Source organism: Aquarana catesbeiana, linkage group LG02 (genome assembly GCF_042186555.1).
Source record: "Aquarana catesbeiana isolate 2022-GZ linkage group LG02, ASM4218655v1, whole genome shotgun sequence".
In the NCBI taxonomy this organism is placed as follows: Eukaryota; Metazoa; Chordata; class Amphibia; order Anura; family Ranidae; genus Aquarana; species Aquarana catesbeiana.
Window position 1 is genome coordinate 764,346,426 of NC_133325.1, and position 14,867 is coordinate 764,361,292.

At 46.2% G+C, this 14,867-nt stretch overlaps 1 protein-coding gene across 1 annotated transcript in view; it reads right to left on the bottom strand.

Annotated features, from left to right (window-relative positions):
* The window catches only part of SH3BGR (SH3 domain binding glutamate rich protein), a 141,410-nt gene that overhangs the window by 4,639 nt on the left and 121,904 nt on the right, over positions 1 to 14,867 (bottom strand). Inside the window, exons 5-6 of the mRNA XM_073617243.1 lie at positions 4,950 to 4,985; positions 3,263 to 3,362 (exon numbers count right to left, since the gene is read on the bottom strand). Coding sequence (XP_073473344.1) covers positions 3,294 to 3,362; positions 4,950 to 4,985 — 105 coding nt within the window. The 3' untranslated portion in view covers positions 3,263 to 3,293. The remainder of the gene's footprint in view (positions 1 to 3,262; positions 3,363 to 4,949; positions 4,986 to 14,867) is intronic.

Here is a 14,867-nt window from a genome sequence, read left to right on the forward strand (position 1 = left end):
GAGTTTGGGGTGGAGGAACTTGACTGGTCCTGACCTTAACACAATAGAACATCTTTGGGATGAATTAGAGCGGAGACTGCGAGCCAGGCCTTTTTGTAAAATCAGTGCCTGACCTCACGAATGTGCTTGTGGAAGAATGGTCAAACATTCCCATAGACACACTCCTACATTTTGTGGACAGCCTTCCCAGAAGAGTTGAAGCTATAGCTGCAAAAGGTGGGCCAACTCAATATTGTGTCCCAATACTTTTGACAATATAGTGTGTGTGTGTGTGTGTGTGTGTGTGTGTGTGTGTGTGTGTGTGTGTGTGTGTGTGTGTGTGTGTGTGTGTGTGTGTGTGTGTGTGTGTGTGTGTGTGTGTATATATATATATATATATATATATATATATATACACACACACACACACACACACACACACACACACTATATTGTCAAAAGTATCTCACAAAAGTGAGTACACCCTCACATTTTTGTAAATATTTTATTATATCTTTTCATGTGACAGCACTGAAGAAATGACACTTTGCTACAATGTAAAGTAGTGAGTGTACAGCTTGTATAACAGTGTAAATTTGCTGTCCCCTCAAAATAACTCAACACACAGTCATTAATGTCTAAACCGCTGGCAACAAAAGTGAGTACACCCCTAAGTGAAAATGTCCAAATTGGGCCCAATTAGTTATTTTCCCTCCCTGATGTCATGTGACTCGTTAGTGTTACAAGGTCTCAGGTGTGAATGGGGAGCAGGTGTGTTAAATTTGGTGTTATCGCTCTCACTCTCACATACTGGTCACTGGAAGTTCAACATGGCACCTCATGGCAAAGAACTCTCTGAAAATCTGAAAAAAAGAATTTTTGCTTTACATAAAGATGGTCTAGGCTATAAGAAGATTGCCAAGACCCTGAAACTGGACTGCAGCACAGTGGCTAAGACCATACAGCGGATTAACAGGACAGGTTCCACTCAGAACAGGCCTCGCAATGGTCGACCAAAGGAGTTGAGTGCACATGCTCAGCGTCATATCCAGAGATTGTCTCTGGGAAATAGACATATGAGTGCTGCCAGCATTGCTGCAGAGGTTGAAGGGGTGGGGGGTCAGCCTGTCAGTGCTCAGACCATACGCCGCACACTGCATCAAATTGGTCTGCATGGCTGCTGTCCGAGAAGGAAGCCTCTTCTAAAGATGATGCACAAGAAAGCCCGCAAACAGTTTGCTGAAGACAAGCAGACTAAGGACATGGATTACTGGAACCATGTCCTGTGGTCTGATGAGACCAAGATAAACGTATTTGGTTCAGATGGCGTCAAGCGTGTGTGGTGGCAACCAGGTAAGGAATACAAAGACAAGTGTGTCTTGCCTACAGTCAAGCATGGTGGTGGGAGTGTCATGGTCTGGGGCTGCATGAGTGCTGCCGGTATTCTGACGAGAACTGTCCTCCTATCGGATAGTGTCCGCCCTGTACTGCGCAGGCGCAGCGCTTGTGCAGTACGGAGGAGAAGGAGATGCCGAAAGTGTCCGAAGTTGATCAGCTGACCATCAGCTGTACACGGCGCTTGGGCACTTATTAGTGATGGCTTTGTAAGAGGGCCCCTCGTGGGCTCGCTGCGCTCGCCACGCTTCGGGCACGGCCTCGCTGCGCTCGGCATCTATTTATTCTAACTCTATGTCCACTTGGATAGTAGGGAATGAACCTGGACACAGGGTGAGAATAAAAGCGCATGCGCCGTGTACAGCTGATGATCAGCTGTTGAACTTCAGGGACTTTCGGCGTCTCGTTTGTCCTCCGTACTGCGCCTGCGCAGTACAGGGCGGACACTATCCGATGGGGGACAGTATTCGACAAGACACCGGCACTGGGGAGCTACAGTTCATTGAGGGAACCATGAATGCCAACATGTACTGTGACATACTGAAGCAGAGCATGATCCCCTCCGTTCGGAGACTGGGCCACAGGGCAGTATTCCAACATAACGACCCCAAACACACCTCCAAGATGACCACTGCCTTGCTAAAGAAGTTGAGGGTAAAGGTGATGGACTGGCCAAGCTTGTCTCCAGACCTAAACCCCATTGAGCATCTGTGGAGCATCCTCAAATGGAAGGTAGAGGAGCGCAAGGTCTCTAACATCCACCAGCTCCGTGATGTCATCATGGAGGAGTGGAAGAGGACTTCAGTGGCAACCTGTGAAGCTCTGGTGAATTCCATGCCCAAGAGGGTTAAGGCAGTGCTGGAAAATAATGGTGGCCACACAAAATATTGACACTTTGGGCCCAATTTGGACATTTTCACTTAGGGGTGTACTCACTTTTGTTGCCAGCGGTTTAGACATTAATGGCTGTGTGTTGAGTTATTTTGAGGGGACAGCAAATTTACACTGTTTTACAAGCTGTACACTCACTACTTTACATTGTAGCAAAGTGTAATTTCTTCAGTGTTGTCACATGAAAAGATATAATAAGATATTTACACAAATGTGAGGGGTGTACTCACGTTTGTGAGATTATGTGTACGTTTACTGCACTCTGCAAGTGCAGTTGCTCCAGAGCTTATTAAATGAGATAAAGCTTCACTTTGCAAAGAATACCCAATCACATGCAAGAAAAAAAACGCATCTTTGCTTGCACATGATTGGATGATAGAAGTCAGCAGAGCTTGTGCTCATTTACTAAGCTCTAGAGCAACTGCACAGTCTAGTTGTCTTTATTAACTCAATCCCATAGGCCAGGGGTCAGCAACCTTTTCCACTTAAGGTGAGAATGGGGTCCCTGTCCCCAAATGAGATGGGGTCCCTAATGGGGTCCCCCCCATTGCAGTGCCCTCTGTCCCCCTTCACATACCTCCCATAGTGTCCTCTGCCCCCCTCCCTACATAGCAAATTTCCTGTGGCCCCTAAAGCAGTGTCCTCTGTCCCTGAACCCCCCCATCACTGTAGTGTCCTCTGCCCCCATAGTGTCCTCTGCCCCCTATAGTGTCCTCCTATAGTTGCCGACCCCTGCCATAGGCTTTTATGGAAGTGAGTTTAGCAGCTTTGGCAAAAAACAGCAAAGTGCACAGTCTAGTTGTCTTAGTAACTCAACCCCATAAACTTTTATGGAGTTGAGTTTAGGAGCTTTGGGAAAAAACACCAGAAGTTCTTAAACTCAAGTTTAGGAGCTGCCAGTGTAGGCTAGTGTACATGAAGAATAAAAGAGTTGTTCCAGGTAAAAAACATATGCATTACCGTCAGAGACATACAGCATTCCTGTGACTAGACTAACCTGGCTACTAATACGATGACAATGCTGAGGTCTATGATTCTTCTTCTTCCCCTTCTTCTTCTTCTTCCTCTCCTTGTTCATCATCGGCCTCTCCTCCCTCCTGGGAATGGAAAATAACAGTGCCATTCTTAAAATAAATATATATATACAGTATATATATATATATATATATATATATATATATATATAGATACACTGTGTAAATAAATACATTTCTTAGAAGCCGTTTCCAATGGGGCATCTTAATGGATCTTCAGTGGGAAGAAACTATAGCCCTGGCTGCAGTTAAAAATGACGGGAGAAGATAAACAGGAGACATACACCAAAACTTGGAGACCTTGGATAAAATCTCGGACAAAGGATCATAAACACCCAAACATGATTTGCAGAACAGATCCCATGTCATACTGCCCTACCTACCCCCCCCCCCCCCTTTTCCCCCCTTCTTCTCTCTCTTTCTGGTCCTTTAGGCCAGGTACTGCTTCTTGACTCCTTTCTCTCTTAAAGCTTTTTAAAATAGGTAGTAAAAGGAAAAGGATGGAAGGGATGGCCTAAGGTCAGGATACAAAGTTGATTGACTGAATGTAACACAAGCATGGAAAATTAAGAAATGTATCTAATGTGAATTCTGTATACCAACTCTTATTCTGTGTACACACGAGCGGACTTTTCAGCATCAAAGGTCCAACGGACTTTCGACAGAGTTACTACGGACTTTCGAACGACTGGACTTGCCCACACACGAACGGACTAAAGTCCGTTCGAAAGTCCATTGGTTTGAACGTGATGACATACGAAGGGACTAGAATAAGGAAGTTCATAGCCAGTAGCCAATAGCTGCCCTAGCGTCGTTTTTTTGTCCGTCGGACTAGCATACAGACGAACTGACTAATTCGAGTCCGTCGGAAAGATTTGAAACATGTTCGAAATCTAAAGTCCGTCTGATTTTTCGACAGCAAAGGTCCGATGAAGCCAACACACGATCGAATTGTCTGGCGGATTCGTTCCCATCGGACCTTTGCTGTCGAAAAGTCGTGTGTACACGGCATTAAGTTAAGTTGTAAGCACCCATCGTGCAATCTGATATTCTATGGTTTAGAGTTTAAGAGTATATGTTTATGGTTGATTACCTGTTATCTCTGTATTACCTGGGTTCCACCTCTTCGTGGAGTTTAATAAAAATTATATTTGAAAAAAAAAAAATGACGGGAGAATATATTTTTTTTAGCAAATTTAACTGCAGAGCATAATTAAATGTACATTTGCACTTACAGTTTGCAAAGTCTCACAAATACCTATTGATCCTGCCAGTGAAGCACATCTAATGCAGCTTCCTGTAATGGTGTGGCAACGATGCTGCACTGCTAATGAATTCAGAGCAGAGTTGCCACTCTCATGTAGGTGGAGCCTGCCTGAACTAGAAGGGTTGCAAACATGTTGCGGGGGGCATGGCTACTAGCATTGTCCCCAGCTTGTCAATAAGCACCTGGCCACACCTACTACTGCCCACTGCTTTGATTGGCAGCACCGTTGCTGAAACTTTCCACTGTAACCTGCAGTGTCTGGGAGGGAGAACGTATGAGACACAAATGGAGCAGGATTTGGTTTAGTCAGGGAAGGTAAAGGAAGTTTATTGTTTCCCACAAGAAGCTGTCATACAAGAGTCTTTAGTTGTTTTTTGGTTTACCTCCTCTGCTGTTGCTGCCTCTTCTTCAGCTTCCACCTGCAAAAGAAATATTGAGAATGTCTAGAACTGAGCACTGCAAAAGTAAAATCATACAGAGAGATGGATATTTACAGTGTAGGTGATGCTGAGGTCCACGTTTTAAAAGGGGTAAGCAACTTGATGGCATATTAGTGAATTTTAAGGTCTTGCACTGCTGGATTAGTGCATGTTGCTTGTGAATGGTATTTTAATTGATTTTTTAACAAAAAAGCCATTTGTTTTTTATTGATAGCGATGGAGCGATGGAGCGATGGAGCCAGTGGATGAATAACCTTTATAAGTGTGCTTCATATTGGAACAAAGCAGTGGAGGTGACCAGGTGGAAACAGGATGGTGGAATGCTGAGGAGGTGGATGAGACCTCGTAAAGGGGCATGCTCATGGTGACCTATTTAGGTTAGCACATTGAGGTGAGTACACTGAGTTTATACATCACAGAGTGAAAGAAGAAATATTGTGTTGGTCGTTGCATAAGCTTGGAGAAATTGTTGTAATTGCTGTATACACATGAGTGCAGTATATTGGTAGTGGTGGAAAACACTTTTCACTTTATATGAAAAGGCATACAAGAAGACATAATTTATAAGAACACATATAAAGGACTTGTTTAACCACTTCAGCCCCGGAAGATTTTACCCCCTTCTTGACCAGAGCACTTTTTACAATTTGGCACTGCGTCGCTTTAACTGACAATTGCGCGGTCATGCAATGCTGTACCCAAACGAAATTTGCGTCCTTCTTTGCCCACAAATAGAGCTTTCTTTTGGTGGTATTTGATCACCTCTGCGGTTATTATTTTTTGCACTATAAACAAAAAAAGAGCTACAATTTTGAAAAAAAACTATATTTTTTACTTTTTGCTATAATAAATATTAGGGATGAGCTTCAAGTTCGAGTCGAACTCATGTTCGACTCGAACATTGGCTGTTCGCAAGTTCGCCGAACAGCGAACAATTTGGGGTGTTCGAGGCAAATTCGAATGCCGCGGAACACCCTTTAAAAGTCTATGGGAGAAATCAAAAGTGCTAATTTTAAAGGCTAATATGCAAGTTATTGTCATAAAAAGTGTTTGGGGACCTGGGTCCTGCCCCAGGGGACATGGATCAATGCAAAAAAAAGTTTTAAAAACGGCCGTTTTTTCAGGAGCAGTGATTTTAATAATGCTTAAAGTCAATCAATAAAAGTGTAATATCCCTTTAAATTTCGTACCTGGGGGGTGTCTATAGTGTGTCTGTAATGGGGCGCATGTTTCCTGTGTTTAGAACAGTCTGACAGCAAAATGACATTTTGAAGGAAAAAACTCATTTAAAACTACCCGCGGCTATTGCATTGCCAACAATACACATAGAAGTTCATTGATAAAAACGGCATGGGAATTCCCCAAAGGGGAACCCCGAACCAAAATTTAAAAAAAAAAATGACGTGGGAGTCCTCCTAAATTCCATACCAGGCCCTTCAGGTCTGGTATGGATATTAAGGGGAACCCCGGCCAAAATTAAAAAAAAAAAAAATGACGTGGGGTTCCCCCTAAATTCCATACCAGACCCTTCAGGTCTGGTATGGATTTTAAGGGGAACCCCGCGCCAAAAAAAAAAAAAAACGGCGTGGGGTCCCCCCAAACATCCATACCAGACCCTTATCCGAGCACGCAACCTGGCAGGCCGCAGGAAAAGAGGGGGGGACGGGAGTGCGGCCCCCCCTCCCTCCTGAACCGTACCAGGCCACATGCCCTCAACATTGGGAGGGTGCTTTGGGGTAGCCCCCCAAAACACCTTGTCCCCATGTTGATGAGGACAAGGGCCTCATCCCCACAACCCTGGCCGGTGGTTGTGGGGGTCTGCGGGCGGGGGGCTTATCGGAATCTGGAAGCCCCCTTTAACAAGGTGACCCCCAGATCCCGGCCCCCCCCTGTGTGAAATGGTAAGGGGGTACATAAGTACCCCTACCATTTCACGAAAAAAGTGTCAAAAATGTTAAAAATGACAAGAGACAGTTTTTGACAATTCCTTTATTTAAATGCTTCTTCTTTCTTCTATCTTATCTTCCTTCATCTTCTGGTTCTTCTGGCTCTTCTGGTTCTTCCTCCGGCGTTCTCGTCCAGCATCTCCTCCGCGGGGTCTTCTATCTTCTTCTCCTCGGGCCGCTCCGCACCCATGGCATGGGGGGGAGGCTCCCGCTCTTCTCTTCTTCTTTTCTTCTCTTCTTCTCTTCTTCATTTTCTTCTCCGGGCCGCTCCGCAATCCATGCTGGCATGGAGGGAGGCTCCCGCTGTGTGACGGCGCTCCTCGTCTGGCAGTTCTTAAATAACGGGGGGCGGGGCCACCCGGTGACCCCGCCCCCCTCTGACGCACGGTGACTTGACGGGACTTCCCTGTGGCATTCCCCGTGACGTCACAGGGAAGTCCCGTCAAGTCACCGTGCGTCAGAGGGGGGGCGGGGTCACCGGGTGGCCCCGCCCCCCGTTATTTAAGAACTGTCAGACGAGGAGCGCCGTCACACAGCGGGAGCCTCCCTCCATGCCAGCATGGATTGCGGAGCGGCCCGGAGAAGAAAATGAAGAAGAGAAGAAAAGAAGAAGAGAAGAGCGGGAGCCTCCCCCCCATGCCATGGGTGCAGAGCGGCCCGAGGAGAAGAAGATAGAAGACGCTGCGGAGGAGATGCTGGACGAGAACGCCGGAGGAAGAACCAGAAGAGCCAGAAGAACCAGAAGATGAAGGAAGATAGAAGAAAGAAGAAGCATTTAAATAAAGGAATTGTCAAAAACTGTCTCTTGTCATTTTTAACATTTTTGACACGTTTTTCGTGAAATGGTAGGGGTACTTATGTACCCCCTTACCATTTCACACAGGGGGGGGGCCGGGATCTGGGGGTCACCTTGTTAAAGGGGGCTTCCAGATTCCGATAAGCCCCCCGCCCGCAGACCCCCACAACCACCGGCCAGGGTTGTGGGGATGAGGCCCTTGTCCTCATCAACATGGGGACAAGGTGTTTTGGGGGGCTACCCCAAAGCACCCTCCCAATGTTGAGGGCATGTGGCCTGGTACGGTTCAGGAGGGAGGGGGGGCCGCACTCTCGTCCCCCCCTCTTTTCCTGCGGCCTGCCAGGTTGCGTGCTCGGATAAGGGTCTGGTATGGATTTTTGGGGGGACCCCACGCCGTTTTTTTTTTTTTTTTGGCGCGGGGTTCCCCTTAAAATCCATACCAGACCTGAAGGGTCTGGTATGGAATTTAGGGGGAACCCCACGTCATTTTTTTTTTTTAATTTTGGCCGGGGTTCCCCTTAATATCCATACCAGACCTGAAGGGCCTGGTATGGAATTTAGGAGGACTCCCACGTCATTTTTTTTTTTTAATTTTGGTTCGGGGTTCCCCTTTGGGGAATTCCCATGCCGTTTTTATCAATGAACTTCTATGTGTATTGTCGGCAATGCAATAGCCGCAGGTAGTTTTAAATGAGTTTTTTCCTTCAAAATGTCATTTTGCTGTCAGACTGTTCTAAACACAGGAAACATGCGCCCCTTTACAGGCATACTATAGACACCCCCCAGGTACGAAATTTAAAGGGATATTACACTTTTATTGTTTGACTTTAAGCATTATTAAAATCACTGCTCCTGAAAAAACGGCCGTTTTTAAAACTTTTTTTTGCATTGATCCATGTCCCCTGGGGCAGGACCCAGGTCCCCAAACACGTTTTATGACAATAACTTGCATATAAGCCTTTAAAATTAGCACTTTTGATTATTCATGTTCGTGTCCCATAGACTTTAACGGTGTTCGCATGTTCGAATGAACTTTTTTCCTGTTCGCGTGTTCTGGTGCGAACCGAACAGGGGGGTGTTCGGCTCATGCCTAATAAATATCCCCCCAATTTAAAAAACAAAAACAAATGTCTTCATTAGTTTAGGCCAATATGTATTCTTCTACATATTTTTGGTAAAAAAAAAAAAATCGCAATAAGCGTATATTGATTGGTTTGCGTCTACAAACTATGGGAAAGACTTATGGCATTTTTATGGCGTTTTTATTATTTGTTTTTTTTTACTAGTAATGGCGGTGATCTGCGATTTTTAGCGGTATTGCGGCGGACAGATCGGACACTTTTGACACATTTTTGGGACCACTGACATTTATAGAACGATCAGTGCTATAAATATGCACTGATTACTGTATAACAGTCACTGGCATGGAAGGTGTTAACACTAGGGGGCGTTCAAGGGGTTAACTGTGTGTTCCCTCAGTGTGTTCTAACTGTGTGGGGATGGGACTAACTAGGAGAGATGACAGATCGTTGTTCCTACTTTGTAGGAACTCACGATCTGTCTTCTCTCCCCTGACAGCACAGGAATTTGTGTGTTTACACACACAAATCCCCGTGCTGGCTTTCGTGCACGCGATCGCGTGTGGCCAGCGGCGATCGCGCCATGCTTTTGTACTTCCTGTTTGCCAGATTATTTGGCTCTCTCCAATCAATTTCTTGCCCCTTTCACTCCTTCTGCATTCCTTATCTTCACTACCACTCGTTACCAACCTTTTGCTTGTTCCTCAGCTACCCTTCTGCTTGATCCCATATATTAGGTACCAAGCAAACAAGTTGTCACTGAAGTTGATGTGTTGAAAGCAGAAAGAATGGACATTGCAGTTTGTTGTGTGTGGAACTGTGTAGCCGCAGACCGGGAAGGGTGCCCATGCAAAAACACCTACAATGAGCATCAGAACTCGACCTCGGAGCAATAGAAGAGTGTGGCCTGGTTTGATGAATTACATTTTCTTTTACATCATGTAAATGGCCGGGTGCGTGTGCGTCGCCTACCTGAGGAAGAGATGGCACCAGGATGCAGTATGGGAAGAAGACAAGCCAGCAGAGGTAGTGTGAATCTTTGGGCAAAGTTTTTTGGGGAAATTTTGGGGGAAATTTTGAGTCCTGCCATTCACGTGGATGTTACTTGACATGTACCACCTATGTAAACCTTGTTGGAAATGGCATGATGATGGCAGTGGCCCCTTTCAGCAGGATAATGCACACTGCCACACTACAAAAAATGATTCAAGAGCAGGGCTGGACTGGGACAGAAATGTGGCCCTGGACTTCATCCAGACCTGCCCTGGGCACAACACATCAGGGTACAGTGTATATCAGGGCACGGTACAGAGCCCAGCACATCAGGGCATGGTACAGAGCCCATCACATCAGGGCACGGTACAGAGCCCAGCACATCAGGGCACAGCACATCAGGACACGGTACAGAGCCCAGCACATCAGGGCACAGAGCACAGCACATCAGGGCACAGAGCACAGCACATCAGGGCACAGCACATCAGGACACGGTACAGAGCCCAGCACATCAGGGCACAGAGCACAGCACATCAGGGCACAGAGCACAGAACATCAGGGCACAGCACATCAGGGCACGGCACATCAGGGCACGGCACATCAGAGCACAGCACATCAGGGCACATCAGGGCACAGCACATCAGGGTACAGGTCACAGCACATCAGGGTACAGTGCACATCAGGGCATAGCACATCAGAGTACAGAGCCCAGCACATCAGCGTACAGGACACATCAGGGCACAGCACATCAGGGTACAGGGCACAGCAGGGCACATGACATTGAGGCACAGCACACCGGGGTACAGGACATCAGGGCATGGGACATCAGGGCTCAAGGCACATCAGGGCACATCAGGGCACATAGCACATCAGGGCATGGGGCACATTAGGGCACATCAGGGCAGGGGGCCCATAGCACATCAGGGCACGGGACACATCAGTCACATCAGGGCACGGGGCACATAGCACATCAGGGCATATTGGGGCACATCGGGGCATTTTGGGGCACATTAAAGCATATCAGGGCACATTGGGGCACATCAGGGCATATTGGGGCACATCAGGGCACATAGCATATCAGGGCATATTGGGGCACATCAGGGCACATTGGGGCACATAGCACATCAGGGCATATTGGGGCACATCAGGGCACATTGGGGCACATCAGGGCACATAGCACATCAGGGCATATTGGGGCACATCAGGGCACATTGGGGCACATCAGGGCACATAGCACATCAGGGCATATTGGGGCACATCAGGGCACATTGGGGCACATCAGGACACATTAAAGCACATTGGGGCACATTGGAGCACATCAGGGCATATTGGAGCACATTGGGGCACATCAGGGGACATTGGGGCACATCAGGGCATATTGGAGCACATTGGGGCACATTGGGGCACACCAGGGTATATTGGGGAACATCAGGGCACAGTGTTTACCAGCCAGCATGCAGAGTAGCGTAGGAAGCATCTGTAATATGTTCTCTCTCATGTCACGCTGCTCCCCGGTGGCCCCTCCTCTCTTCTCGTCCATCCCAGATGATGTCATAAGCAAATGGGGATAGACGAGAAGAGAGGAGGGGCCACCGGGGAGCAAGCGTGACATGAGAGAACTTATTACACACGCTTCCTGCACTATTCTGTATGCATCTTGATCTACCCATCAGGCCACCTGCCAGCTGTCGGTGATTGACGGGTAGATCGCCGTGGACCTCCAATACAACAGGCAAATTAGGCGGCCGCTAAAACTGGCCCACTGAGCCATCGGCCTACTCCGGGTAGTCCCGATGGCCAGTCCATGCCTGTTCAAGAGTGGTTTGAGGAATACAACAAGAAGTTTAACCACTTCAATACTGAGCAGTGGCCACTTTCCCCCCTTCCTGCCCAGACCAATTTTCAGCTTTCAGCGCTGTTGCATTTTGAATGAGAATTGGGTGGGCATGCAACACTGTACCCAAACAAAATTTTTATCATTTTTTTCCCCACAAATAGAGCTTTCTTTTGGTGGTATTTGATCACCACTGGGGTTTTTATTTTTTGCGCTACAAATAAAGAAATACAAAAAATTTTGTAAGAACAAAAGCTTTGTTACAAAACTTTGTAAATAAGTAAGTTTTATCCTTCACTGATGGGCACTGATGAAGCAGTACTGATTGGCACTGATGAGGTGGCAATGATGAGGTGGCACTGATGATGAGGCAGTTATATGCAGCACTGATGGGCACTGATAGGCGGCCCTGATAAGCAGCACTGACGGGCACTGATAGGTGGCACTGATAGGAGCACTGATGGGCACTGATAGGAGCACTGATGGGCACTGATAGGTGGCACTGATGGGTGCTGATAGGTGGCACTTATGTGCATTGATAGGTAGGTAATTAACTATCAAATTTCTGAATAGGAAATGGGACATCTCCTCATTAAAATCTCATATTGAGAATGGGATCATTCCCAGGGGTCTGAGAGAACGGGTCACTCCAGCTGGACACCTCCATACACCTCGTTTCATTGAGGCCTGGAAGGCCAGCTGTGTCAGACGAGGTCTTGAAATTATGCAGTTGATTGTTGATGAGGAACAGGCACAGCTGGATGAATTAAAAGCGGAGATAGACATTAGTGTTGGTTTACTTGAACCCTTCAAAACTGATCCCTCGTTTGAAAAACATAATGAGCTTCTTAAAAAGGAGGTAGATAAAACTCAACGCAACTTAAAAATTCATAAACAAGAGAAATTCAAACAGAACTTATTAGATCTTGAACGTGGTGATCTGTTTGATCCTACAATCTATAAAGGAAGAAGTCGATCTCGCAAACATAGAGGAAGGAGTAACAGTGTAGCCAATACAAAGACCACACGCAAACAATATTCATCTACTGACAGTGATAGTGAACGCCGTGATCTATCGGTGACTTTTTTAGAGAGGGACCAGTCACCAATAGACAACCCCATAATCACGACAGGGAAAACCAAACCCAGTGGAAAGGGAAAAACACCACCAAACTCACCCCCAAGCCATCAGGGAAGACAAAGGGAAACTCGCAAAAGTCAGCGACAACTCAGGAAGAAAACACACAGGACATAAATAGTGACAATTCATTAGTAATATCTTCATCCAGTCCTATTACGGACATGAAGGTCGTTAACCTTACCGAATTCCCTTTGAACCAACACCATCTTTCCCTGCTTGGCAGGGGCCTCTCTTTTTCCCCCAAATCAGGGATGAATGAGTTTGAAGTGTATAAGGACATTTCCCTTTACCTTAGAAAGGTGATTTTTAGATACTGGCATTTAACTAAACACACTGAAAACAATCAAAACACACAAAATAAAGAAGAGTTGGAGGCCCTAGATACACTTATTTCTCTTCTAGAAGAGAATGAGGATTCTGATCTCGATACAGAGACGCCCTTGGAGCAAACAGCAGACACCCGCTCGGCCAATCTATCTATAAAATCAGTCAAGATGCCCCCGTTATCAAAACACAAGTCTATAGAATTCTTCCTGAAACAAGTCAGGAGAGACCTCTCTAAGGTAAACTGGAAGTATAGGGGTATAGATAACCTTACTGGGGAAGAAAGAAAGGCCCTAAAAGAACTAGAGGAGACACCGGGTATTGTTATTAAGAGCAGTGACAAGGGAGGGAACGTGGTCCTCCTTACCGAGGACCAATATGAAAAAGAAGTATGTAGACTTCTGGGTGATGAGTCCACTTATCGCAAGCTTCAGTCAAATCCATTTCCCGGTATTGTCAATGAACTTAATTTTTTGCTGAGTCTAGCATTGGAGGAAAAATTAATTAACAGAAAGGAATTCAATTTCTTACGTATATCTCAGTTTAATATACCCACCTTTTATATCATTCCAAAACTCCATAAATCTTTAACAAACCCACCCGGCAGACCCATCGTCTCTGCGGTAAATGGCCCCCTCGAAAAAACGGGCAAATTCATTGATGCACTAATTAAGGAGTTGGTTCTTGAATTGCCCTCCTATGTGCAGGATACAGGGGATGTATTGTCCCATCTAAATGCTTTGGCTCTGCCGGAAGGATCTCTTATGGTAGGCATAGATGTCGAATCTTTATATACATCAATTCCCCATCAATGGGGTTTAAAAGCTGTCCAATTCTTTCTTGATAAAAAATTCCCACTCCTAGGACATCAAAATGAGTTCATAGGTGATGTACTTACCTTTCTGTTGGAACATAACTGTTTCCAGTTTATGGGGAATTATTACCAGCAAATTAGAGGCACTGCGATGGGGGCACCCTGGGCTCCCTCGTATGCCTGCTTACATCTGGGTATGTGGGAGGACGAATCCGTCTATCAGTCGCCGATGTACCTCGGCCACAGTCTTCTGTGGCTGAGGTACATTGATGACGTGCTTATGATCTGGGGGGGTACGGAGCAGGAGTTAATGTTATTTATGGAAGAACTTAATACCAACGACCGTAACATTAGGCTTACATACACTGCCCACCAACATACCCTTTCCTTTCTGGATTTGACCCTGTTTGCCGATAATGGGAAGATCAATACTAAAACTCACAGGAAGCCAACGGCAGCGAATACACTCCTCTTGGCCACCAGTGATCACCCTAGATCCCTAATAAAAGGTATACCTGTAGGCCAGTTCCTCCGTATTCGTAGAAATTGCTCTAAAGAACAAGATTTTGACAAGGAAGCCAGGGAACTATACGGTAGGTTTAGGGACAGAGGCTACTCCCATTCATCTATTAGAACAGCCAAAAAAAGAGCCCTTCAGACGGACCGTCAGCAACTTCTCATTAGAAGGAACCCTACAGTCTCTAAAGATAGACATGAACCCCCTAGAATCATCACCAAATATGGTGCTCAATGGAAACAGATTAGGACCATTCTTAATAACCACTGGCATATCCTTTCTGGTTCCCCTGTTCTTGGTGAGATAGTGGGAGAGCGTCCCCTTCTTACCGCCCGACGTTCCCGGAATCTGAGGGATCACTTGATCCATTCCGAATACCAAAGATCCCCGACCAAAAACTGGCTTACCCTACTCCCC